At 40.7% G+C, this 27,793-nt stretch overlaps 1 protein-coding gene across 1 annotated transcript in view; it reads right to left on the reverse strand.

The window, feature by feature from the left end:
• bnc1 (basonuclin 1) overlaps positions 1-27,793 on the reverse strand; it is a 52,824-nt gene that overhangs the window by 14,811 nt on the left and 10,220 nt on the right. Inside the window, exon 2 of the mRNA XM_022742326.1 lies at positions 1,898-1,925. Coding sequence (XP_022598047.1) covers positions 1,898-1,925 — 28 coding nt within the window. The remainder of the gene's footprint in view (positions 1-1,897; positions 1,926-27,793) is intronic.

Consider the following 27,793-nt stretch of genomic DNA (forward strand, 5'->3'; position numbering starts at 1 on the left):
TCTGATCATCACACAGTTTCTGCTCAACCTGCACTTAATTCATCACATTTATTTTCACAAGTTAGACTGCGGCCTGTTCAGATGCTGCTCCGCTCTGACATGCAGCCATCTAACAGGGAATAAACCACAACTGTTTCTCCTCCAACTGTTTAACACACACACACACACACACACACACACACAGGCACGGAGAGCTTGTTTTGCTGCTACCGACACCACCACTACACAGACAGCTCAGCTAATTGTTACATTATGGCTGCAACAAAACATTAGGCTATTATTAAATTACATTCCAATAGGCTGTGGCCAGAGGCTACAGGAGCCCAAAGAAGGCTACACAAGGCCAAAGGAGGCTACAGGAGGCTACTGGAGGCTACAAAAAGCTACAGGAAGCCGCAGGAGGCTACAAGCTACTCTGCTTTCCAAACTAATGACAGACAGATGGACAGATGTGTGGATGGAGAACAGGCCCAGGTAAGACCTGGGCTCTTTCTGCTAAAGTTTACTAAATAGAGTAGAAAAAAGAAAGATAAATTATACCACAATAATTTAAGAAAAGAGGATGAAACAGAAGAGAAAAGAAACTTTTTCTAAAGCGAAGGAAGCCTGAATGATTGTCAGTTTTTATTGGACATTGTCTGTGGTGTTGTTGGAAGGCATGTGAGGACAATCGCACAGAGAAGGCGGCAAACTCATCTCATTCTGACTTGTTCATTAGTCACATAAGACAGACACATTTCAAGAGTCTGAGAGCGACTAAAACACAGACATTTTTGATTTTTGGATCAGTTTTCAAAACTTTCACAAACTCTCAATTTCCAGACACTGGATTTGAGTGTTCATTTATTCTTTGATGAGACTGTCCTTAACTTAAATTCACATTTAGCCAGTTTTAGACTATTTTACTCAGACGTTTCACATTTGAGAACTTTGGCCCCTTTTGCTACATGAATAAAAAAAAGGGTTAGTTTGCAGGAAAAAATAAATTCTCAAAAAAACAAACAAACAAAAAAAAAACAAACTCATATACAAGACCTGAATTTTGGCACTTATACCAAAAAAAATGACAATGAAACAGAAGCCTACAGATAACTATGTAGCAACAAATCCTAAAGCAAATATATATATACATATATATGTGTATATATATATATATATATATATATGTACAATCAAAACTACACCAGCATGTCATACATCAACTAACAAATGCACATCTACATTATCATGAATTATAAAACATCTCTACACATCTCAACAGTAAAGTCTGCTCCTGCCTGTCACTGCGATCCACATGAACTCCCTCCAGTTTGTCTTTGTTAAAGCCGTCCTGATCCTGTGTGGAGGCAGTGTGAAAGAGAAGAGCTGAGCAGACAGAGAAGAGCAGTGAAAGCCGTCTCTCTTACCTCGGCCATTATCATTTAGTCAGATGTTTCCAAGGATATCGTGGAGTTTGCCATTCCCTGCGAGTCCCACAAAACAACTGCCTACAACTCTCCTGCCCGCACAAGTACTAACGCAAAAGAGCCATCACACCCAGCAGCGTCTCCTCCAACAACACAGACACACATGTACTCTGCTGCTCTCTGCTCTCACACACGAAGACACACCGAGCCACCAACACTCACTCTACTAAAGAGAGAAGTCACTGTGCTTTTACTCTCACTACACACACACACACCAAACACACACACACACACACACTCCTCTGCTTTCTTTCCTCTCATGCTGTTGTGGACTGGCTCTAAACTACTCAAGATGTTGAGTGTGTGTGTGTGTGTGTGTGTGTGTGTGTGTGTGTGTGTGTGTGTGTGTGTGTGTGTGTGTGTGTGTGTGTGTGTGTGTTGAAACTGGGCACAGGGGGCTGGAATGAGATCCTCCCACTCAGCATTCTCACCTCAGGAGCTGCCTGCTCCCTCCCTATCCTGTGCACACAACACACACACTTGCATGCACACATAGAGGTGTACATGCTCTTTCACGCATGCAGACACACACACACACACACACACACACACACACACACACACACACACACACACACACACGTCTACCCCCTCAGAGTCACAGGGCAGTCCCCTCACAGCTGGCTGGAAGAGGGCATGACACTCATCTTTCACAGAGATTTGATCAAAAGGAATCACAAAGGCTGGAGGCTCTCCTAATGCAGTCAGGGGAGACTCTCCCTCTTCTCCCCTCTCTCTCTCTCCGTCTGAGTAATGCCCTAAATGAACGCTACCCCTCTCAGTGCACACAGCCCAGTGTGTGTGTATGTGTGTGTGTGTGTGTGTGTGTGTGTGTGTGTGTGTGTGTGTGTGTGTGTGTGTGTGTGTGTGTGTGTGTGTGTGGATTTACCTTAACACAGTCCTGTGAACAGCCTCCATAACAAGTTATGCCTTGTGCTGTTAGGAATGTGTCAGTGTCTGTGCTGAGTGTTTCTCTGGAAGAGGGGGACTTCACACATGACAAAAATTAAACCCGTGTTATCTTTAGGAGTATGTGCTCCTTGGGATGGGATCAAACTTCAATACTGTTTTAGAACAGACTGAGATGAGCATTAAAAACTTTTAAAGAATGTTTGTACAACAGCATCTGACAACTTTAACTTATTTTAAGTTTGCAGGAAAAAAATGTAAATATATCTCAACGTAAGGAATCAAAAAAAGAAGAAATTACTAACATACAGCCCCTTGTTTTACAGCTACATACATGTAGCAGAACAAATGCAGTACCCATGGTAACAAAGGAGGTATGTGTTTGGAGCTTAACATAAATCATACAGTGAATATAGGAAATAAAAAAGAGCAGATCCTGTTTTCCTCCAATTGAATCACCATAAAAACAAAAAGGGAGTTGTGCCATGTTGATTGGATGGAGGATAGAGATGGAAGAGGTTCGCATCATGTTTGTGTGACTGGTCATATAAGGGTGAAAAATATTGATTAATTTTGGGATTAATCATCTTGAGCAATTAACTTTGGGTGATTGAGGCATTCATGTTTTTTGTTTTTTTTTCTTAACCTTTCAGACTTTTCAAAAATACATATTGAAGATCAAGATCAAAGTCAATCTGTTAACTGACTGAGTTAACCACAGGTTGACTCTTGACTTTGATACTGTTACACCTTTAAAAATGGTAACTGTGACACAAAGACATGAGAGAGGAGCTTTTAAAGCAGCTGCCGCTCAATGTAAATATGTTTGTTATGATTTCCATAAGTGTGTGTCTACTCAGCTCATGGTGAATTCATATAGAGGAGAGCTTAGTTTACTGTTCTGTTTTTGTGTTCTTTCTTCCCTCACATCTCTCCTCTGTGTCAGAAGCGAAACTCTGATGATTTTAGCCATTAGAGGCATCTGCTAATCCACAAATTACACAGCAAGTTTAAACAGGTACACCTGGTCTCTAACCCGTGCAGCTTAAGGGGGGGGGGGGGGGGGTTGCCACCAGGTGGAGACACACTTTAAAGGTTCACTGAGTAGAAAGTGCAAAACAGACTTTCCTTCGTTTTTTTTTTCATGAAAACCTTAATTTACCCAGAGCTTCAACTTCACAGCATGTTTCTCACACTCCTCAGATTCATGTATAATCTCATTTTCATACTTCCTGTCTTTCTCTGGTTCAGTGCCTTGCTCAAAGGTAACTCAACTGAGCTGAAGTGCTGCAGCGAGGGAAGAGTCCACCCACATTCTCCTGGTGAGGAGCTCAACCTGACAATTCTCCAATCACAAAGTGGCTTCTCTAACCTCCAGGCAAGCAACACCCCCCTGACTTGACATTCAGAAATTTGCCGAGCAGCCTTGCTAACTGATAAAAATGCAGCTAATGGCCCTTGAAGTTGGACATTAAAACTGCATTACTTTCCACAGGAGATCAAAGCTGTTCTTATTTGTGAAAAGCTCAAAATGTTATGAGGTTACATATATGGATAAGAGACATCCCGTCAAGGCATGTAACGCCCTCCACTCTCCTGCAGTTGTCCGGGCAGGCAGATCGTCTTACCAGCCTTGTATTTATTCCATACCTAAGGGATGCATACCAAACACTGCCCCAGACCTGGCCTGGATTAGGTCTGCGCTGCTTGTCAGATTGTTGCTCCCTGGGCTGGAGCACTGCAGACGTGTTTGCGCCCCTAGCAAATAAACTACATGTGCAGCAGAACAGGTCATGCTGCCTACTTACATGTCTGTTATTAGCCTTCCTGTAGGGAAGAGGGAAAGGGGCTTGAGTGGTTGAGCAGATGAGCAGCTTTGGGAGAACATTACACACTCCCTTACACTTTCTTAATTTGATGAAGCCAAGTAACATACTGCTGATGTGTCAACCTGCAGTCTGGCTTCATTGGTTTGTCAGTCGTAGATTTACTAATCTGTAAATACCTTTTGTAGGAAACATGATTGTGACTGGATACATTTAAAACCTCATGAGGAAGTGTTGGTAATTTACATATTTGTAAAATGTTCACGGACTACTTGTTTGTTTTCCACCATATTATCTGATCTCACATCCGCCTGTAGTGACTCCAGCTTTATGAACCTGTTTCCTGGTTCTGTTCTGACTGTCACAGATCCTGGGTCAGGTCAGAGATCCTGGTCTGGTTGTATTATATAATAAAGAAAAAGTTCACAAACCTTTTTATTCACCTTTAACCTAAACCACCATCTTTCACTAACATGACCTAACCAAAGAGCTGCTGTTGTCTAAATCTAACCACATACACATCTGGATGCAAACCCTGGTCTCTGGAGCAAAAGTTTCACACACCCACCAGCCACCCAAACCAAGAGATGCAACACTTTGTTCATTCAAATAAATATGTTGCCAATGAACATAATGATGATAAAGATGAAATGAGATTAACTTTCCTACAAAATGTAGTTGCTGATGCAGTTTAAAATGTAATTTCTAGAGGACAGTGTTGGTCACCTGTGAATGATGTTTTTTTCTTTTTACTATTTGACCTTCACATGGTAACTGAAACATTGTTACAACCATAAAACAATCACAGGAAAATCCTTTTATTTTTAATTTCAATTTCATTGTTGATACATTTTCTTGATTAACTGATAAATCATTTGGTCTATTAAATGCCAGAAAAGAATAAAATTACCATATCAAATAAAGAAAAGAGAGGCTTCAACCAAAAATGTTTTCTGGCTTAAATGTTTTTTAGATTATCAAAAGTATTGCTGATTATTTCTTTGTCTGTCGACAATAGATTAACTGATTAATCATGGATGTAATATCTAATTTCAGTATAGAAATCTTGTCATCCTCTTAAATGGCCCCAGTCATGTATATCGGGGTGGGGGGGTTCAAATCTGAAAATCAACATGTGAAATTAATAATTATAATCAAAGCTGTAAAAAAAGAGAAAATAACTATGATTCTATGAGGACCATTTCTTTTTTAATATTTACATATTAGTACATTTCATTAATATCAAATCAATAGGGCAGTCTTGGTTAGCACTGATTTCACTCGCACTGCCTGTAGTCTCTTGTTGCTGACCTCCATATCGAGCAGAACCTGTCCCAATATAGCACCACTGCAAGGGAAGCAGTGTTTTTTTTCTTAATCTTTGTGTGTGTGTGTGTGTGTGTGTGTGTGTGTGTGTGTGTGTGTGTGTGTGTGTGTGTGTGATCCAAGTGTTGACCTGCCTTTCCTCACTTTAGCTGACAGTAAAAAAGGCCAAAAGGGGAGCTATTGCCTCCCCGCTCCCTGCAAACTGTCCGTACCAGGCTCCGGTCACCACGCCAAATGGCCCGAGGTTTACCTGTCACTCCTTGCCATCATTCAATGCAGTCACTGTAAATCACTCAGAGCACAGAACAACCCATATAGAGCAGAGCAACCTGAGCTGATGAAAGTTGTGTGTTACGACATTATAGGACTCATCTGTTTATTCTTGTGTGATGCAGTCCTGCAGCAGTGTGTATGTGGTTATGTGTGAAGGAGATGGAAAACGATGTAACAAGAAAAAAATTGAGGGGAGCGCTTTCACCATGCAGCGAGAGGGGAGGTCAGGACTGTTCATGTGTGTGGGAGGCGCAGGGCTTTCATAGAGATTGGTTTTATATAAAACAGCATTAGTGAAAGCAGAGCTAGCCACTGAGTGCACTTCAAATTTAACACAAGACCACAGGATATTAGTGCTTACTATGAATATATTCTTCTCTCTTTAGTTAGTGAGTGTAGAGTGTAGAGGACATAGAAGTAAATGTAAATGGGAGACACAGTGATGGTACCTCACTCCAAGCACACGTGGCAAATGGCAGCTACACAAATATGTAAAACAAAGTTTGTGGATGTCAGTTTTAAAAGAATCACTGATTACATTTAAGAAGTAGCATCTGCAAAAATCCCTTGACAGTGACTGTGTCCAGTGTTTCATCTTCCATGGATTTGGTTCCTTTAGGTGGCGTTTAGCTCCGTCTCTGCAATACATGCCAGAAGCTGCAGAGAAACTGAGCGGATGACACATAGCTTCATGCGCACCAGAGGATCTGCTTTGTTTGGAACAAAGGTAAAAGCTTTAATAAATATGAACTGTTGTTGTGTCATATCAGTGACAGAGGTTCATAAAGACAAAGCCGACCAGCACTGCACAGAAGAGGGGGTTTTTATTCAAAAGGCCAAGACCACTGGAACACCAAAACTTTAGCTTGTGGGCTAACAGGTTAGCATCTAAGGTAACCCGATTAGTAGCATGTCATCACAACTTTCTTTTCTTCCACATCCACAAACACTATCTTCCAACGTCAATTTATTATTATCAGGAGATATCAAGGGTAATTGTGTTTGTTAAAGAACAGAAATAACAAATAAATGATACTGGATTGTTCATCATTATCATCATTATTATTATTATTATTATCATTATTATTATTATTATTGATATTATTGTTGTTAGTATTATTGTTATTATTATGATTATAGATTTTTTATAAATTTGCGTTGTCACGAATGTCAGTGTGATCTGGATGAGATTTCCTTGTTTCCAGAACAGAAACTGAAAATACATTTTCAGATTGTTAACTCGCCACTCACTCACTCACTCACTATATAGTGTTTGCTACGTAGAAGACTCACCAAGGGTTGAGTGCAGACAGTAGTTGGACACTACTTGGGCACTACTTGGATAGTAAATTGCTACATCATGGTAAGATATACATTATCTCTGTCACATAAACAAACACCAGAGCAGCTGCATCACATATGAGGCAAAACACATATAATGTATGCTGTCTCACAATAGGTGCAATGTTTACACACCTTTCATGTTTTATGGTTGTTTTAAATTTGTTTTGTTCTACAGAGGAATCTTTCCTCTGTTTTGTCAGTTTGAGGAGTATTATTCTCGCCAGGCTCAAAGTGTAATAAATTTACATTAGCTAGCAGCTGACATTAGCGCCTAACCTGTTAGCGAAACTACTTTTTCTTCTACAGTACTTACATTAGACAGGCTGCAATGGATGATGGTCTAGCTCGATCGCTGTACAACTGCAGCTGTGTCCCAACTCAGGGGCCACATCCACAAAGGCGGAACTGAAATAAGACGCTCTGGTATATAGAGGATTTTCGCTGTGCGGCACCAGCTGTCCAGCTGTTCCTTACCGTTGCCTTGCAAAGCACAGTTACTGTCACCTAGCAACCTTGACAATACATACCTGTTTTTAAGGTTTTAAGGTCCTTGGTTTTAATAGTTGTACTGTTAGCTGTTGAACTGAGCTGAAACACAATACGTACATTTAACAGTGTGATCCTCAGGCTCTCTGTTGTGTTGTTTGCGTTCATTACCAGTGCGCAATGAATCTTGGGATATGTTGGGCCACGAAGGATCCACCTGTTGGATCAAATGCAGACTTAGAAGAATGTGGCCCCTGAATTAGGACACAGCTTACATTTTGGTATGAACTATACAGTGGATAAAAGTCACGGTTGAAAATTCAAACAGCACTACAAAATGGCTGATTCACCATAGTGGACTCAATAGTGGGTGAGTGATTGTTCTGAACAGAGGCTGAGATTTAAAAAAGTGGGTAGACTAACTAACTAGCAAGTTGTTTTTACCTGCTCTTTTACCAGATATGTGTCACTTAGCTTAGGTTAGCCAAAACCAAAGTTTTAACAATTCAGTCAGGAAGCAGCTCACAGTCAACAAGCGGTGTCCTCTGTGTGAACTGGGACAGGCTTCAATGATCGAAAGTATAAAAAAGCTAGATAGATAGCTACATAGATAGTTGATTTATTCCCTAGGGGAAATTCAGGTGTCTGGAAGCTCATTAGTAATAATAATAATAATAGTTAATGATAAATCATAAACAATAATAATTAAATTAGTCCACAGTGTTCTACAGCCTGATGGCAGTGGGAACAAAGGATCTCCTGAACCTCTCTGTTCTGCAGCGCAGTGAGATGAGACATTCAGAGCTGTTTCTCTGTCCTGCCAGAATATTGTGGAGAGGGTGGACTCCAGACTCCTGCCAAGCACAGACCTGAGCCTCCTGAGGAAAAAGAGCCAGCTCTGCCCCTTCCAGTAGATGGCATCCGTTATCAGGGACCATTCCAGTTTACTTTCCAGGTGCACACCTAGGTATTTATAAGTGTGTACCACCTCAATGTTCTTCCCTCGAATGTTGACTGGCTGAAGGGTGGGCCTAGACCTCCGAAAGTCCATGACCACCTCCTTGGTCTTGGAGGTGTTCAGAAGGAGGCAGTTCTTGTCGCTCCATTCACTGAAGGCCATCGTCAGATCCCTGTACTCCTCTTCCTTCCCATTTCTGATACGCGCCACAATAGCTATGTCATCCAAGTATTTCTGGATGTGGCAGGACTCAGAGTTGTATTTAAAGTCAGCCGTATACAAGGTAAACAGGAATGGAGCCAGAACAGTCCCTTGTGGAGTCCCAGTGCTCGAGTGCTTGAGAAATCAAAGATCATATCCTCATGTAACTACCTGGCTCATCCAAGTAAGAATGGCCTGGTGGAGCATGTAAAGGATGGCATCTTCCACTCCAATATGTTCTTTGTAGGCGTACTGTAGTGGGTCTAGTGCATGTTCAACCTGTGGCCTCAGAAGGTGGAAAAGTAGCCGCTCCAGGGTCTTCATGATGTGTGATGTGGGGGCCACTGGTCTGTAGTCACTTATCTCAGCCGATCATCCTACTTTAGGGACGGGAACAAGACATGATGTTTTCCACAGGACCGAGACCCTCCCTGTTTGTAGACTTACACTAGAACGGCCATGACTGCTTTTCCAGGGCGTAGCCTCTTGAGCTCCGCCCTCACCTCCTCTGTTGTAAAGGACAGGAGACTTGACCCAAGTGTGGAGGGAGTTACAGCTGCAGTGTCAGGTTGTGGAGGAGATGCCGTAGGAGAAGCTGCAGCTTAAGCAGTGGGAGAGCGAACAGGTGAGGCTGTGTCAAACCTGTTGTAGAACAGGTTGAGCTCATCGGCCTTGTCCACATCACCTGATGTTGCCTGGCTGTTCTTCTCTTTATAGCCAGTGATGGACCTCATCCCTTTCCACACCTCTCTGGTGTTGTTGTGCTGCAGCTTACTCTCTTTCTTTAATCTCCTCTTCAGCTCATGTTGCACACACCTGAGCTTCTCTCTGTCTCCATCCCTGAACTCCTTTTTCTACTTGAGGAGGGTCTTGATGTTACGGGTGATCCAGGGTTTGTTGTTTGGAAAGCAGTATACAATTCTTGCTGGTATTACAGTGTCCATTGTATTCCATGGTTCAACCAATTCTTATTTTCCCTTGTGGGACAGTCAACATACTGAGTGAAGCCAGTCAGGTGAGAGGTGAGAGTGACATGGTTAAAATCCCCTGATATTGCAATGAATGCATCAGGGTGCTGGGTCTGTACTCTCGCAGCAGTCGCATCAGTCAATGACGTCACACATGACTATTGCAATTTAGATTATAAATGATAATCACAGAATGTTCTATTTTTATGTATCTGTTCCTATAAAGATAAACACCAGTTAAGATAAATCCAGTAGTGGCAGTGAGACAGTGCGTAGTCACGTCTCCTTTACACTCATTCTGGGATTGATGATCTGTGGGAAGTTTAATAGGAAGTACTTATAATCTTGTTGTACAACTACTGACAGTGTTGGAAACCACTGCCATCTATCTGTCACACTCACTCTCTATGCAGGCATTAAAAATATGAGTCACCATTAAATGTTCATTTCCATCCAGTTGTGAGAATCACATGTACGGTCATCTGTGATGGGGACGTTCTCCAACATGACTCATCTCAGCTTTTGGGTCTAAATTAGAGATGTCGAAGTGGAGAAGGGTTTTGGGTGGAGGAGTGGAGGAGTGGGGCATGTTCTGGAAAGATGTCTTCCCAATATGAAGAAGACTGATGGCGGCCAGCTGCCTGTCAGTTCAAACTACCACTGAAACAGTGTGAGGATGTCTTTCAAAAGGACACATTGGACACACCTGTAGGTAAAAGCATTAGCACAAACTCCTACAAACACACACGCACACAATCACAACTGAATGCTGAGCCCTAACCCTAAATCCATGTCTTAACCTTTAAACAGCCATTTTAACTTGTTGGGTCCCCACAAAGCTGTTGGCCCCCACAAGTATAGGTCCTGGTTTTCATATCAAACGAATACAGTAAAACAAGTCCACACGCACACACACACACACACACACACACACACACACACACACACACACACACACACACACACACACACCAACACACAAATATGTATAATTTCAAAACAGACATATCAAAATTTCTTTAACAACTTAAGATTAGGTACTTGATGATGAAGTTTTGCAATATTTCACCCAGAACACTGAGTACTGTAGAAACAGGTAAACAGTAGCTGTGTCCCAATTCAGGAGCTTCATCCCTCTGAGGCTACAGTTGAAGACCGACATCACAGGCTCCTTCAAATAGAAAAAGAAAAGCAGCCTTCTCTTCCTGGGCAACGAGGGATCCAACAGGTGGATCCTTCGTGGCCCAACATATCCCAAAATTCATTGCACGTCAGTAATGAAAGCAAGCAACAAAACAGAGAACCTGAGGATCACACTGTTAAATGTAAGTATTGGGTTTCAGCTCAGTTCAACAACTAACAGTACAACTGCTAAAACCAGGGGCCTTAAAACCTCAAGTCTTTGTGAAAAAAAGTTACATGTAGTTAGGCAACAGTAACTGTGCTTTGCAACAGTAACTGCTTTGCAACGCAACAGAAAGGAACAGCTGGTGACGCACAGCGAAAATCTCTGTATACCAGAGCGTCTTATTTCAGTTCCGCCTTTGTGGATGTGGCCCCTGAATTGGGACACAGTTGTAGTTGTACATTGATTGAGCTAGACCACCATGCATTGCAGCCTGTCTAATGTAAGTACTGTAGAAGAAAAAGTAGTTTCGCTAACAGGTTAGGCGCTAATGTCAGCTGCTAGCTAATGTAAATTTATTACACTTTGAGCCTGGCGAGAATAATACTCCTCAAACTGACAAAAACAGAGGAAAGATTCCTCTGTAGAACAACACAAATTTAAAACAACCATAAAACATGAAAGGTGTGTAAACATTGCACCTATTGTGAGACAGCATACATTATATGTGTTTTGCCTCATATGTGATGCAGCTGCTCTGGTGTTTGTTTATGTGACAGAGATAATGATATAGCTTACCATGATGTAGCAATTTACTATCCAAGTAGTGTCCAACTACTGTCTGCACTCAACCCTTGGTGAGTCTTAGGCGCTAATGTTAGCTGCTAGCTAATGTAATTTTTATTACACTTTGAGCCTGGCAAGAATAATACTCCTCAAACTGACAAAAACAGAGGAACGATTCCTCTGTAGAACAACACAAATTAAACTGATTACATCAACAATCAGTGATAATGATGATTAAAAACACAGGAGGCATTTAAGTTAAAATGGACAGTGAAAATTAGATGACTTTTTTTTATTGACAAATACACAAAAATGTCTTTAGTTTGTATTGATCAAAACTAGACTAAAACTAATCATTTTCAAATGACTAAAATGCTAATAAATGTAAGTGTTCATCAAGCTTAATCAAAATTAGGTACATTGATTGAAGATTGAAGATTAACTTTATATATATATATATATATATATATACGTCCAAATCATCCACAGATAACTTTAAAACAGTTTATGAATGTGTTATAAATACAAGTATTTACCATTCCTTACCTGTTTATACTACAGCTGTGGACACTTCCTATATTTCATAGTGTGTTACAAAACATTTATTAAGTGATTATACTGGTTATCGTTAAATGCCAAAATCAAAATAACTGAATAAGTGGTTATTCACTCTTTATACTGTTTCAACCTATTTCCATTGTCAGTTCAGTAATCATGTTGGTAAAATGTTTAAATGCATGTCATCACATGACTGAGATATTGCATCAGATAAGATGGTGTCATTCCTACCACTCCTCAGGTTCTGTAACCTCTGTGTGCCCATCGCTGCCATTCCATGGTGTGGCAACAGAGCATTCAGCCAGTGGATAGTTTAATATAGCTGCTCCCTTTCCTCTCATCCTTCATCCCTCCATCCCTCCGTCTCCTCCCAGGAGTCTGGTATTGATCAGACATGTCCACATTAGAGGGAGGGGAGATGCTTTTATGATAATCCACCCAACCTCCCCACCACTCGTAATGGCTGCATTAGACACTCATCCACTCCGCACCCGACACCTGGCCCTCCCTCTCCTCGGACTTACTGTTTGCATTACAACACTGTTTAATGGGCTCTTTAAAGGGGCTGAGGGGGCTTGGGGCAGGGGAGGGCAGGAAACTTTCCAAGAGTTTCCAGTAGATGAGGACCTAGCAAGGAGCCACTGGGAAGGTCCAGTGCTAGAGTGATAGATGGCACCAAGTTGAAGTGGAGGGTGGAGGGAGGGAGAGTGGGGGTCCATTACCTATTACTGAATGCCCTCTCTGTCTAGCCACATTGCTTGGCTGGCTGTCTGATGGCTAACAAACTCTGGGAAGTGGAGCTTTGGATGAGTGTGTTCTTTGACTGGTCCCAGACAGAGGGCAAATCAATAGCTCTCTCTCTCTCTTTACTTTCCAGTCAAGACAATCCAGATACTTTCTAACACAAATGTAAAGAGTCCGTCAATGAACGTGCCAAAGCTGAAACTAAAGATCTGGGTAGGACACCTGTGCTGGTACGCACTGGTGCTAACAGGAATAGTATTAGTTCATGATGGGCATTATTTACCAGGCTGGCTGCGGCAGAAAGGTGGGGCACTTAAGGAAAAAAATACAAGGCCAAAAAAAGTAAGGAAAAAAGAAGGAGAGAGAAAGAGCCACCTGGACACCATCAGTCTCAGCAAAGGTAAACATCTCGACATTCCTCCTGGCACACTGGCCTACAGGGGTCAAAGGTCATGATGACAAACGAGTGACCCAGGAGCCCTGAGAGGCCAAGAGAGAAGCCTCTGGAATCTCTCAGCAGGGGGACGGGGGACACAGAGACACATTCACCGGCCCAGGAGCCATGAATAAAAGGATAGCAAGCTACAAAGTCTCAGGGCCACTATGCAAGACTCAACCTGTTCCTCTTCCAAGAAAAAAAAACAAAAGCCAATATGAGCACACATGCACAAACAGAACACCAAAAATATGTTGGAATGATCCCCAGATCTCCCTCAGTCCCCACTAATTCCCTTTTTACCCCATATGGAAGTTAATGCTGAACTATCATATTTTTCAAGAACCCGCACTTGTCAGGTTCAACAGTGGCCCATTACAGATGTCAGACTGGAGCAAGGAAATGTGTTTACAAGTTAAATCACCTCAGATCAGAGGAAAGGATAGGAAACGGGTGTCACTGGAAAGCCCTTAGACAAATTGTAGCCTAAGCTTTTAGTTGCAGCAGGACTTCAGTTGTAACCAAGGAATGTGTAATGACAATATTTCATGTGTAAGGAATGGAGGGTATGTGAGGGGGTCTGTGGGTGGTGATGATAAGGCACAACTGAAAGCTGTATTAGACTCCTCCCAGGTGTCAGCTGTCAATACTACAAGCATTAATGTTTGTATTATGCTGGGTCTTTGTGAGATGTTTAAACACACACGTATTTACAGTGTTCCAGCATTAGCCGCTCACAAACAGCTTGAAGAGGGGACAGTAGCAGAGGCAGTTGTATTTTCAGTCAGTTCAACATAGGTGGTTGGACTAGTACTTATGATATATTAGATATGCAGCACGAAAGGAGAAAACTGCATGTTGGCAACATGGATGTAAATAATGCAGGACTCAAACTTTTTAGAAAAATGATCTTTTCAGATGTTTTATGAAGAATGAGATGCATTCATCACCTTTATTAAACCTCAAACATACCCACAATGCATTTTGGTGAATGTAAATACAACCTGTGTTTGTTAATAAGAAAATTCCACAAGTAGGGTTGCCACCCATCCCGCATAATACGAGATGCAATTTGTCCCATATTTTCGTTCATGTAATGTCACCAAAGTGCTGAATAATGTAATGTCAAGTAAAACCAAACCAGTTGTAGCTACAAGTGGATTGGAGAAGTTTATTAATTAGCAATAGATTGACAAGCTCTGTGTGCGTATTTTTTCACAAAGGTGGCAACCCTATCCACAGGGCACTTTTATGTTGTGTCACGTGCATGCTTAGAAGGCAAAAGACTATTTAGAAAATGTTGTTTATATCAGTATTTTTAATACTGATCTATGGATTATTTGTCCCTGCCAAAAGAATACAACAATAGACAATACAGCATGGATACAGTACAAATTTGCGCTAATCCATGGTTTCACATATAAATAAGTCAATCCAAAAATAACTCTTGTCCATCTAAACATCTTGTTATCGGTTGGCAAACGATGTCGGCAGTTGACAGATCTCGTGAGAGTATGGCACCGAGAGAGAGGCAGGTCTCCAATAAAGTTAATTTTCTCCAGATTACTCAAGGATTTTTTGGGGGTATTATTGTGGTCTTAAATATCTGATTTTGCATCAGTTTTTCTTAAAAATTGAGATGTATGTTGCAATGTTTTTAGATGTTCTTTTGCAATGAAACCGTGGGAGAAAATAAAAATAGCAAAAATTGTCTTCATTAAAAATTCAGGGCAACTTGTACCATAACAAATCCAAGTCATTGCAAGTGGTGACCCAGTCTTCACAAATCTTATAGCGAAAGAGAACAAGCAATTCTGTTCCTCTGCCTTGTCTTAATCACATGTAGAGCTGATCTTTACAATAACCTCATAAATTTATGAATTTATGAAGCCCCCCCAGCCCCCCTACCCACAATTTCTGCCTATGAAACAGTTTCATGTCAGTGAATGATGAATGAAAGGATGTTTTCTGTCTTTTCATCTTTCACTGAGCAGCTCAGAGACTACCAGCAGTTACTAGTGTCCTTTAAGGTGGAATGTTTTCATATGTCACTCAATACATGATTGATTCTTGGAAATCAATCAATACACCTTAAATGTCAATATGAAAACTTTTTCATTTCATTTCATTTGTTTTTATTAGCTCTCTACATGATGAGATGATGATGATCTTTATTGATAATCTTAATATATATATATATCAACAGGATAATGTATACTGTAGATATTTTATTTCATCTGGAAAAAAAAATAGCGGAGCATCGTTCTGGTGGCTTCGACAACTCTACACCTATGGTTCCACCACAATGTTGCAGCAGTACAAAAAAATTCGCCCCACTTTCTTGCAAAACATTGGGGAACTGCTTTACATGGTCTAAAACACTAATTTTGTTTGTAAACAAAAATGCAAGGTTGTGCAGAATTCACAGGGATTGATTGAACTTGCGTTCCAAGCAACATTGCAACATTCTGTAGGGACTGAATAGTTCATTCAAAAATCAAGTGTCAAAATGTTGGGAAATCTGATGCCAAAGACTGATTCCTTTGTAGCTGTCTAATAAGAATAGAGTGCTTCAAAGGAGAGAGAGAAAAATAATAAACTGAACATTTTCAGCATCTGTCACATATTTTGCAAATAATAACAGTATAAACTTGATCAGAACATTTACTTTTTAAAAGTTGATAGTTTAGACTGCCAACTGTACTATCAAATCAAGTGCTGACATTAGTATTCATCCTCTCATTATGTGCACCCTCTGAGTGCAGTGGACAGAGTATTGTTCTCTTAGTCCATCTGCTGTTTGTAAATCAAACGTGCATGAGCCCGGACAGCAGAGTTACACACAGCTGGCAGGATGAACTGGGAGCCAAACACTTAGAGCCAGAACTGCAACAATAGTTGGCAAGTTGATCCACACTGTGCAACAATGCATGAACCTTCAGGAAATACAGAATGCAACTTCCAAGAGCAAACAGAAAATTATTATTGTAAAAAAAATATGGATCACCACCTCTCCATTGGAATATTATGGCTTCATGATGTTGGTGATTGATGCCAAATGCAAAACTAAAAGTCAAATATAGAAACACTACTAAATGTCCTCCTTTGAAATATTTTGGCTACAAACCAATGAGAAAAAATGAATTATGGCTGTTGTTCAGTGATACACTCCTGGGATCAGTTAGCTACAAGAAGTAGTTTGTACTTGCTAACATTAGTATGCTACATACTCACCATGAATGTGTTAAAATCGCGAGTCAGTTCAGCATTTGCACTAAACACAAGGCTGATGATATATTTTGGTAGTACTTGTGCAACATGTGGCTGATGGACTTGTTTAGCTTTCGGACGATGGAGTTCCATGGCACAAAGGAATAAGATATATTAGGCTTTGGATGTCCACACAGGTACTTCTTAAGAGGATCAGCTAATTGTCGTTTGGCTCTGCAATTCTTTACAATAAGACACAATATTACTGGCCTTAATTCTTGCTGCACTGCCTTTGACTGGCACATACTGTATCACTTCCTGTCAGTATAAAATGGTCAAGTACAAGGACACTATAGCTGTGTCCCAATGCTGGGGCTGCATCTCTTAGAGGACGTGGTCCACGAAGGTGTGGCCCTTCATATCCATCACAAACTGTGAAGGCCAAACTGAAATGAGCACGGCCCCTGTCACCTAGCAACCCTGACACCAGGTAACTTCTTGACTTTTAGACTTGAGGTCTTAAGGTCCTTGGTTTTAACACTTGTGTGATCCTCAGGCTCTGTTGTGTTGTTAGCTTCATTACCAATACGCAATGAATCTTGGGATAGGTTGTGTCACGAAGGATCCACCTGTTGGAGCTTTCGTTATCCAGGAAAAGAAGGATGCATTTCTTGGCCGTATATGAAGGAGCCTTTGAAATGGGACAGTCTAGTCACGTCGGTGTGACACAAGTGGTCTTCAAATGCAGCCTCTGAAGAATCCAGCCCCTGAATTGGGACACAGCTTTTAACAATTACTATTGGGTACATACTACAACTAGTATGTAGTGTGTACATAAGACACAACTACTGTGTTTGTGACAGGCCTGCCAGATAGTGAGTTAATGACAATCACAGTTTATCTTCACAGGCAGTGTGGCCTGTCGCTAACAGAAAATGTAATTAAACCAGAGGTTTATGTGATGATCTACCCTCACTGTCCCTGAGCTCTGACATCAACAGCCTCTTAGTGGTTTCATAAGTACCGTCAGTTGTATTTAGTCTTTTGCTCTTTGGCTTCATCATCAGCTGGTTGTGTAGGCAGATGAGGCAGACCAGATACAATGAGTGAAAGGTGAGTCAGATTCAGACCATGGGAGTGTGTGAGTGCTGTGACTAGAAGCTTAGTCCGTACTTGACCTGTGAACTCCATCCCAGCTATCTTACACACCCTGACAAACGCACTCATGTTCCCATCCACATTGGTAAAATACTTCCTGAGAAAGCTCATGGTAACTCATGGGCACAATGACTCACACTGGGACATCTGCTGCCTTTTCTTTCCCCACATCCAGCCTCTCTACAGACAGTTAATGTGGGACAGGAATGAAGAGGAGAGGGGAGTCATGCACCATTTAAGATATGAAGTGCACTTTAAGGGGTTGGTGTGTCAGTTGGAGGACTTGTGTTATTGCCAGTTTTGGTTTTCCCTCCCTTTTTGATTCTGTTGTGGTCAACTGTAGTTCAGATATCCGAGGGTCTAATCCGACCAAGTGTTACTGTCATTTAATTTCATTCAGTTTGGGTCTTTCTTGTTTTATTTAATTAATTTATGCATGTCAAGTTCAAATAAGTTTTCTCCAAATCTGCTCCGAAATCTTCTACCTGTAGACTTGAGTGTTGCAACTCATTAAAAATGTACAGTAAGAGCCCAGCAGTTGGTGGAATCTCAGCTATCAGTGGATTAATTTATGGACAAGGAGGAGTAAATCTGCATGGAGCTTTTGCTAGGATTCACTGACTTGTGTTGACCTTTGAAGGAACAGAGGGTCCAAAATGGGAAAAAGGTGTCACGTAATAGCTGTTTTGCACTATCGAATTTTATGCAACCATGTGATTTGGACTGTGAACAGCAGCATAATCTGGAATAGCTACTAAAATCTAAAATAGAGCTCAGCATGACATTACTGTATATAGAATCCATGAAGTACTGTTGTTTACATACACTGTATGAAAAGACAACCTTTTTTTCTCAGTCTGACATTAAATCTAAACTTTTCCTGTTTGAAGTCAGTTAGGATTACCAACAATATTTATATTTGCTAAATGCCAGAATAATGAGAGAGATTTTTTTAGACATTTTTTTATTACTTTCTTCAAAGTCAGAAGTTTACATAAACTAAGATTACTATGCCTTTAAATAAATTGGGAAAGCCCAGATGATGATGTCATGGTCATAGTTAATTACAGGCACACCTGTGGATGCATTTTAATGCACACCTCAAACACATTGCTTCCTTGTATGACATCATGGGAAAATCAAAAGAAATCAGCCAAGATATCAGGAAGAGAATTGTGGACTTCCATAAGTCTGGTTCATCCTTGGGCACAATTTCCAGATGCCTGAAGGTGCCACGTTCATCTGTTCAAACAATTATATGCAAGTATAAACACCATGGGAATGTCTAACCATCATATCGCTCAGGAATGAGACGAGTTCTGTGTCCCAGAGATGAACGTGCTTTGGTGCGAAATGTACGTATCAACCCCAGAACAAAAGCACAAGACCTTGTGAAGATGCTGGCTGAAGCTGGTAAGAGAGTGTCATTATCCACAGTGAAACGAGTCCTGTACCGACATGGGCTGAAAGGCCACTCAACGAGGAAAGAGCCATTACTCCAAAAGCAACATAAAAAAAGACATTACAGTTTGCAAATGCACACAGGGACAAAGACCTTAGTTTTTGGAGACATGTCCTGTGGTCTGATGAAACTAAAATTGAACTGTTTGGCCATAATGACAATTGTTACATTTGGAGGAAAAAGGGGGAAGCTTGAAAGCCTGAGAACACCATCCCACCTGTGAAGTACGGGGGCGGCAGCATCATGTTTTGGGGGTGTTTTGCTGCAGGAGGGACTGGGGCTCTTCACAAAATAGATGGCATCATGAGGAAAGAACATTATGTAGAAAGATTAAAGCAACATCTCAAGACATCAGCCAGGAAGTTAAAGCTTGGGTGCAAATGATTCTTCCAAATGGACAATGACCCTAAGCATACTGCCAAATTAGTTACAAAGTGGCTTAAGGACAACAAAGTCAATGTTTTGGAGTGGCCATCACAAAGCCCTGATTTCAATCCTATAGAAACTTTGTGGGCAGAGCTAAAAAGGCATGTGCGAGCAAGGCGGCCTACAAACCTGACTCAGTTACACCACTTCTGTCAGGAGGAATGGGCCAAAATTCCAGCAAACTATTGTGAGAAGCTTGTGGAAGGATACCCACGTTTGACCCAAGTCATACAGTTTAAAGGCAATGCTACTAAATACTAATGAAATGTATGTAAACTTCTGACTTTGAAGAAAGTAATAAAAAAATGTCTAAAAAATTCTCTCTCATTATTCTGGCATTTAGCAAATATAAATATTGGTAATCCTAACTGACCTAAAACAGGAAAAGTTTAGTCTGATTTAATGTCAGACAGTGAGAAAAAAATGTTATGTGTCTTTTTATACAGTGTATGTAAACTTCTGGTTTCAACTGTATGTATGGCCCATCCAGCCCTGATCAACATTTACAAGAGGAGCTACCTTTCAAATAGGAGATGGAGGTTTTTGATGGGGAACCATTATGTTCACATCGGTCCCCACTTCTGACAGCCATGTGATCTCAGTGAAAATGAAACTAGAAGACACACTCTCACACACACACTGTAGTGGGCAGCTGCTTAGAGAGCCTGTCACAAAGCAACTCACAAAGTGAATAATTTAAACTATGAGCAGCACCTTTCAGAAGCTTTCACCTGGCATCATTGCATCAAACTGAGGTATGGGTGTCACCAGAGGGGACAGAAAGTGAATGTTGGGTGGGTCCTTGTTCAGTGTCATTTACCTCTGATATGTTTAAATTAAGTTTTGTCCATTATCTATACCTGCTCATCCAGTGCAGGGTTGTGGGACTATCCCAGCAGACTGCAGGAGGCTGGGTTCTACAACTAATAATTTCATCAGATTCATGACAGTTGCCATACATCATCAACTTCAAGACACAAATGAGTCCAGGTTGGCATGAACTGACATGAAGACGCCTCCATGCAAGTTGACGGCCTCTCACCTTGAGCGAAAGGTTTGCTGGGATTCTACTTCAGACGGTAAACGTGTAGAGATGAGGAAAAAGGAAAAACTGACAGGAAATAAAAGATCAGTCACACTATGTGGTCTTTGTGCCTGTTAGCTAGATTACAGCAGATGTACAGTTGGTACATTAGCTGTTTGGGGCACATAAACAAATGGTTCTACATGAAAGATGCAAACTTACTGTGTTTTCTGTCTGAACACACTTCTAGTTTGTTCCCTCTTGTCCTTGGGAATAGTAGAGCAATAACTCAAGGTCTCTTATTTACTTACCCCATGCTTTCAACCCCATCTCAGTTTTTATCAGGGTTTGCATTTATCATTTTTAACATCTTGCAGAGGGGTCATTTAGATCATTAGGGATTTTCCTGTCTAATTTAAACACTGAAAATTAGACGGACATGTTGCTTTGTGCTAAAGCTTTGTGCTGTGGAGAGAAAAGATGAATGGGTGATGCCAGTTCAGTCTTCCATATACAACCAAGGGTGGTAACAGCAAGAAATGTAGCAATATGCAAGCTAAAGTAAAGAAGACCCATTGAGGATGCACACCAGAGGCACACCATTAGGGGAGGCAAACTAGGCAAATGTATGGGGCCCCAAAGGGGAAAAGGGGCCCACGATGGCCGCTCATATTGGCACATTTTGAAATGACAACTATAAACCCCCTTAAAAAAGGTGCAATGTGTAAGATCTGGCCAGAATTTGTGTTTAAAATGTTCAAAAAATGAACTAACACTGTCAACAGTGTGAAGGAGCCACAGTGATATCATGACCAAGACCACCATCTATTGTATTTCAGAGATTTTTACTGAAATTAGCATGCTAACCAGCTAGCCTCAGCCTATGTTGTAATACCACTCTATGACACTAGATGCAGTGCGAGTCAGTGTAGAGTCTAGTCTGCCCTAAGTCCTACGAAGAAGAACAGCTTCCTCCAGAGTTTGAAGTTACGCTACAGCTCCGACTAGCATCACAGAAACACAAAGATAGCTGAAGCTCCTAGAGAGTGATCTTTATCTCCATCCCAAAGGACCGCTCCTGACAATTCACCACATTTAACAGCAAAGAAAAGAAGCAGGTGTGGCTTTCTGCTGCTGAAGACAGCTCGAGAGTAAAGAGATGTGGTTTGATGCCGAGCTCACAACTTTTCTGTCAGACTGGTGAGTAAAATCTAATGTTGGTCTTTAGCGAAAAGTATCAGTAGTGCAACTAATGACAAACTGTACTGACAAACATTTCAAGTGGCATAAATTGATGTCGACAGACTCCTGTTAAGTTTAGTAGAACTTGCCTGTTCCTGCCGCCTGTTGCCCAGCTAGTTACGTCAGTAACCTTAGACTTATTTTATAACTGATGACTGTACATTGAGAGTATATAGATCCAGTAGAGTGAATACATGTCAATCAGTTCACCATATTGTACCCACTTAAAATTACTGTTGCAAGATCAGGCAGGATTGAAAGTTCACTAGGATAGCATATTCATATCTAGCCTCACTATTTATCCCACACATACACCAGACCCAACATGTTTGAATATATAGAACTTGTATTATCTGAACTAATTGTCCTATCACATGTTTAAGCAACAAGAGGGAGTAATGTACTGAATAACAGCATGGCTGTGATTCAGTCATAGGTACGAGGCCGCAGTACAACATCACTCCATCTCGTGTGATATTGCTTTTATACAACAGTTCTACAAGCGCCATATTAATTAAATAAACAACAATAGATTACGATTTGTTTGTTTATTTCATCATTTATTTGGCAACACCAACACAAATAGTTCCGCAACTGGACTGGTACTGGACTGTTGCTAAGCAACACAAACATTTTCCGGACCAGCACAGTGCACACTAGCTTGCTGATTTGTTTACACCTCACCTCAGGTGTGCGCTGAAGTATCCAGGCTTCTTCCCTTCATCCTCTCCTGACAACCAGACATCATTTAATACAAATGTTATTTCTGGAAATAGTTTCACCTTTGCAAAGTTTGTTACAATCTAAGACAGATAACGACCATAAATGTAACGCTGATTAACAGTTAATAGAACACCTGTGAAGAGGAGTGATACATGTGGTTAAAAGTCCCAGTGCTGTTATACTCTATAGCAGCCCTCATGGAATGACTCACGTCCAATGAAATTACTTGGTCAGAACTAACAGTTGTATAATTGTCTTTATCAGGACCAGAATTCCAGTCCAGTCCTCCCCAATGATGGAGCACCTGCCTTTTCTTCTGCATCTGGCCTCATCAACCACCAACAACCACATTACAGTAACAACTTGGAGTATTATCCCTGCACAGAACAGATATTGTCCATACTTTCACGGTGCAGATAAGGCTGGACCCAAATGCAGCCAACACATGGGGATGAAGTGCAAAAATGTTTATCAGCGGAAGACTTACGAAAACTGGTGAACCAACAGAACTGGAAACCGAAGCATGAAGGCACAACAACCAGAGACACAGGGGATAACAACAGCCGACATGAACAGGCAACATGAACAGACTGATGACAAACCAGACATGAACAGACGAACTGACACAGACAAAGGGGAGCACAGAGACTATATAGACACAAGGGAGGCAAGGCTGATTGAACACAGGTGAAACACTTTAGGGCGGGGCAGACAATCACCAAACAGAAGCAGGACCAAGACAAGAAGTAAAAACAGAGACACAAAAGGAAACCAACTACCAAATAAAACATGAAGTGACAAAATCCAAACATAAACTCAAACATAAAATGTCTGCCATGGCAAACTATGATATATACTGTGATCTTTCTCACATCCCCTAATCAATACCTTTTGCACATCCTGCTCAGCAGGAGTTTTGTCATTCTAAAACACTTTTGTATATAGTTATAGTATTTTTGTGTAGTATCTTTTTCATTGTTTTATTTTTATATATATGTATCTATGTATATTTGTCTTTTTTACTGTTCTGGTATTTTACCTTTTTATTGTTATTTCCTACACATTTATTTATTAATTTATTTTCATATAAGTATATTTTATACTGCACCAAACACCAAGTCAAATATCTTGTAAGTGAAATCCTACCTGGCAATAAACCTTGTTTTCTGATTCTGCCTTTGTGATGATGTGATCATCTCTTCCTCATGCTGCTATAGCCAACAGTGTCATTCAGTATCCCCTTGCCGTCATATTTTTATAGGTAAATAAAAATATACTGTTTATTTACGAACAGTATTCATAATTTGTTTCAGTGCTGTCAACAATTTTAACTATATCAATAATAAATGCACATTTAAATAATAAATGATAAGAAACATATAGGGAACACAACAATATGATTAACTGAACGGGGGTGAAGAGGTGAAATGCTGCCCCCTATGGATTTGGAGTATGTAGAACGATCTTACACATTACACCTTTAAACCTGTGCACTTTAGCTAGCTTCTACTGGTTGCTTGAATGTGAGGCATTCAAGGCACATCTGTAAATTACAGTACCCGCGCCCCCCCCCCCCCCCCCCCAACTCTAGGATCGCCACTGATGTACACAATGTATTTTGGTGAGAAACAGTGAATGTAAACCTAGCTGTTAATTTACAAGTGAACTCCACTGGGAAGCTTCAAGCAGAACAATCACAGTGAACACACAATCTGCAAAGTTATCCTCGCATCCCTCCTGCAAATCAGAGATGTGGGCAGTAAGTCAGAGGTCTGGAACAAAGCTAACAGTTTTGTGCATAAAGCAGAAGCCAAGAGGCCAGTGAAGACAGCTGCACTGATTACAAATTAAATGTTTCTTCTTAGACAGATAGACGACTGAAAAACAAGGCTGCACTGATATCTCCCCGTTGCTCCTCCAGAGATTTCATGCATTTTTTTTCAGGGTCTTTTTTCAGGGTCTTTTTCCTGATATGCATTGAGGATATAATGATTTGTTATTTGTCATAATAGGCTATATAAAGACTATATAAATAAAACTGACTTGACTTAAACACAAAGATAAAAAAAGAAAGAAAAATCCAATGACGATGCAGTTTCAATCATACCATCACAGAAACAGAAAAAATGTGTATAAACCCTCAGTGTCTTTACTGTTGCTAAGAGATACAGTGAGAGAGAAAAACTGTTGCTTCCTTTGAACAATGTATTGTATAGTATGTACAAAGTGTCGTAGCATGATTAATAAATTCTGTTTTCAGGAAGCTGCTGGTACATTACAGTATCCTTTTTGTCTAAACAGCATGGTTACTAGTAGTTGTCATGACTCCCACTATCCGTGTCCTGTGTGAACATGGTCTGAGGCCCTCCCATACAGTACAGGAAACACAAATAACATTGTATCTATGATAACAAAGGTGGAGGACACTGACTGGGCCACAGGTGGGATTATTATGTTACAAATCAGCCTGACATTTTGGCAAACCCTTTCAGCAGAGAAAGCCCACTTTGACACATGATACAAGACAAAGATAAAGATGCACAGTCATGTGTAGGTGTTTAGGCAGCGTTTCCTCAGCCCAGCACAGCTCTGTGTTCGGCAGATTTATCAATACAGAATTAGAAAATTGTAAAGATGAACTCAAAGGCATCAAAAACATAATTCTGGGAAAAAAAATCATAACTTCATGATCATCTTTGCTCTTACTTGATCTTCAACGTCTCAGGTCATGCAAGCCTCTAGGGTATTTTCAGACGTAGGAGGTGGTGCTGAGAGGTGCAGGAAGGGGCGGGGGTTTACCAACAGGTTCATCTGGAGGCCTTTGCTGTTGTGACATCTTGTGACCTCCCCTGGGCTTTGGGCACAGCGAGAGCTTGACAAGGGGGGAGGGTGGGCGAGGAAGAAGGGAGAGTCAGAGAGGAAAAGAGGAGGAGAGGGTCTGTGCGTGTCTTCATAGTGTTTAGTTGTGATTAGATTGAGCAGTGTCTCTGTGGTGGCTGTATATCCATCTGCTGCTCAGGGCTGAGCGGTGTGTTCCTGTTGCCACCCTCATGACCTCAGACCTAAACACACCAATTAACCACCACTGGACTTTCCACTTTTCCTCAAACTCTGGTCCAAACAAACACACCACTACATCTAACCCCCCTGCCTCTGTTCATCTTTGATCTGCTGCCTCTCACTCTGACCCACATCAGACAACATCACCCTCTTTTAGCCACAAGCAGAAGCTGGCAAGGAAACACATTCACTTGTAAAAACAGTTTCTGAGATACAGCACAAGAAAAAAATCATGTATTCAAGAGATTCTGTAAACTGATATCTTTGCTGACATGTTGGCATTTATTAACAATAAATCATGTTCACAGCCTCTGCATTACATTGTTATTACCTTTATTTTCTCTTATTTTGAATGTCTGTAAGTTTCTGTCTGTAAGAGACTTCCATTACCTAAGCCTGTCTCCTAAGAATGGTATTGTATGTATTGTTATACATAATTGCTGAATTATGTTCCCTGACATGTTTTTCCCAAACATAGTACTGGTAAATCGTTTAACCACACAGAAGATGTAGGAGATGTAGAAAGGCAATCAGTGTGGATGGTGTGCATGTAAGTGCTTTAAGCCATGTTTGTGGTGCGCCTGTAGGAGTAGTGTCCACCACTTTGGTCCAGACTGACATATCTTAACAACTATTGGATGGGTTGTCATGAAATGTTATTGACATTCATGTTCCCCAGAGGATGAAGCCAAATCTTTTTTTTTTTGTGAACTAATACATGGATTGGCATTAAATTTGGCACAGACATTTATGGTGCCCAGAGGATACATTTCAATGACTTTGATGATCCCTGACCTTTTTCTGTAGCATCACAAGCCGGTAAACGTTTTAATTACCTTGACATCTACTAAAGAGATTGGTGCAAAATTTGGTCCTGACATTCATGGTTCCCAGAGGATGAAGCTGATTGACGTCAGTGATCCTTTGACCATGAGGCTGACGTTTTTTGTTTTTAGTGAAATATTTTGACAACTAATGCATGTATTGATATTGACATTAAATTTGGCACCATTAACGGTTTCCAAAGGATGAATCCTAATTGATTATCCCCTGATTTTTCATCCAGCACCACCATGAGATATTTTATAGATACATTTATGGTTCAGAGTGAAATGTCTGAACAACTTTCGAATGGTTTGTCATTAAATGTTATCCATAGATTCATGTCCCCCTCAGGATGAACTGTAAACACTTTGGTGATCCTTTAACTTTTCATCTAGCGCCATCATCAGGTAAAAATCTTTATTTATTACACAGTATTTGTTAAATATTAGCTCGTTAAAATTGTCAGTGCAAACATTTTAGCATGCTGACATTAGTATTTAGTAGTTCAAATCACAGCTGTGCCAGAGCTGCAAGCTTGGCTGACTCTTTGACACATTTTTCAATTTACCATGATTCCTGTGTGTGGTTTTGGTGATTTATTGGTGAAAAGATTGGTAGCCATTATTTAGATCTGTTTTTTGGACTATTTTTAATGTATAGTTTACATATGACTGCTGTTTTAATAGTATTTTGATGACTGTATTTCAACATGTAGCAGGGTCTATACATTTGGACATATTTCTTGGCCAATACTGAGCAGAAGTTTTAACATATTAATGTTATGAAGTTGAAGTTGTGCATATGCAATGCATAATAAAGCCCCTAGTCTAGAGGCTGAGAGAGCCAGTGTAGATGCTCTCAGCCAATGATGGGAGTGAGCTTTTGAATATGAGAGCCTGCCTCTGAAAACAGCATGTGGTCTGGAGGGATAGACTGAGACACTTTAGAATAAATTAGGTTAAATAAACACTATTCTCTTTCAATTAAACATCACATAGTCAATTCAACTTTAGACTCATATACTTTCAATGAAATAAAATGGAGGCAGAGTTGCTGAATTTGCACTTTAAGAGTGTTTTATTTCTCTTCTAATCCACTTCTTGTCTACCTTGCTGCCAGGGGGATGATGATTCAAGTGAACGCTTTAGAAGTGTGTGTGCATGTGGAAGCACAGAGACAGAGAGACAGATTACCTGAGGGCCTGTGTTGTGGCATGGCTGTGTCAGGGCTGTGTTGGGACTTGTAGCAGTTGAGTC

Source organism: Seriola dumerili, unplaced genomic scaffold (assembly GCF_002260705.1).
Source record: "Seriola dumerili isolate Sdu_G_001 unplaced genomic scaffold, Sdu_1.0 BDQW01000003.1, whole genome shotgun sequence".
In the NCBI taxonomy this organism is placed as follows: Eukaryota; Metazoa; Chordata; class Actinopteri; order Carangiformes; family Carangidae; genus Seriola; species Seriola dumerili.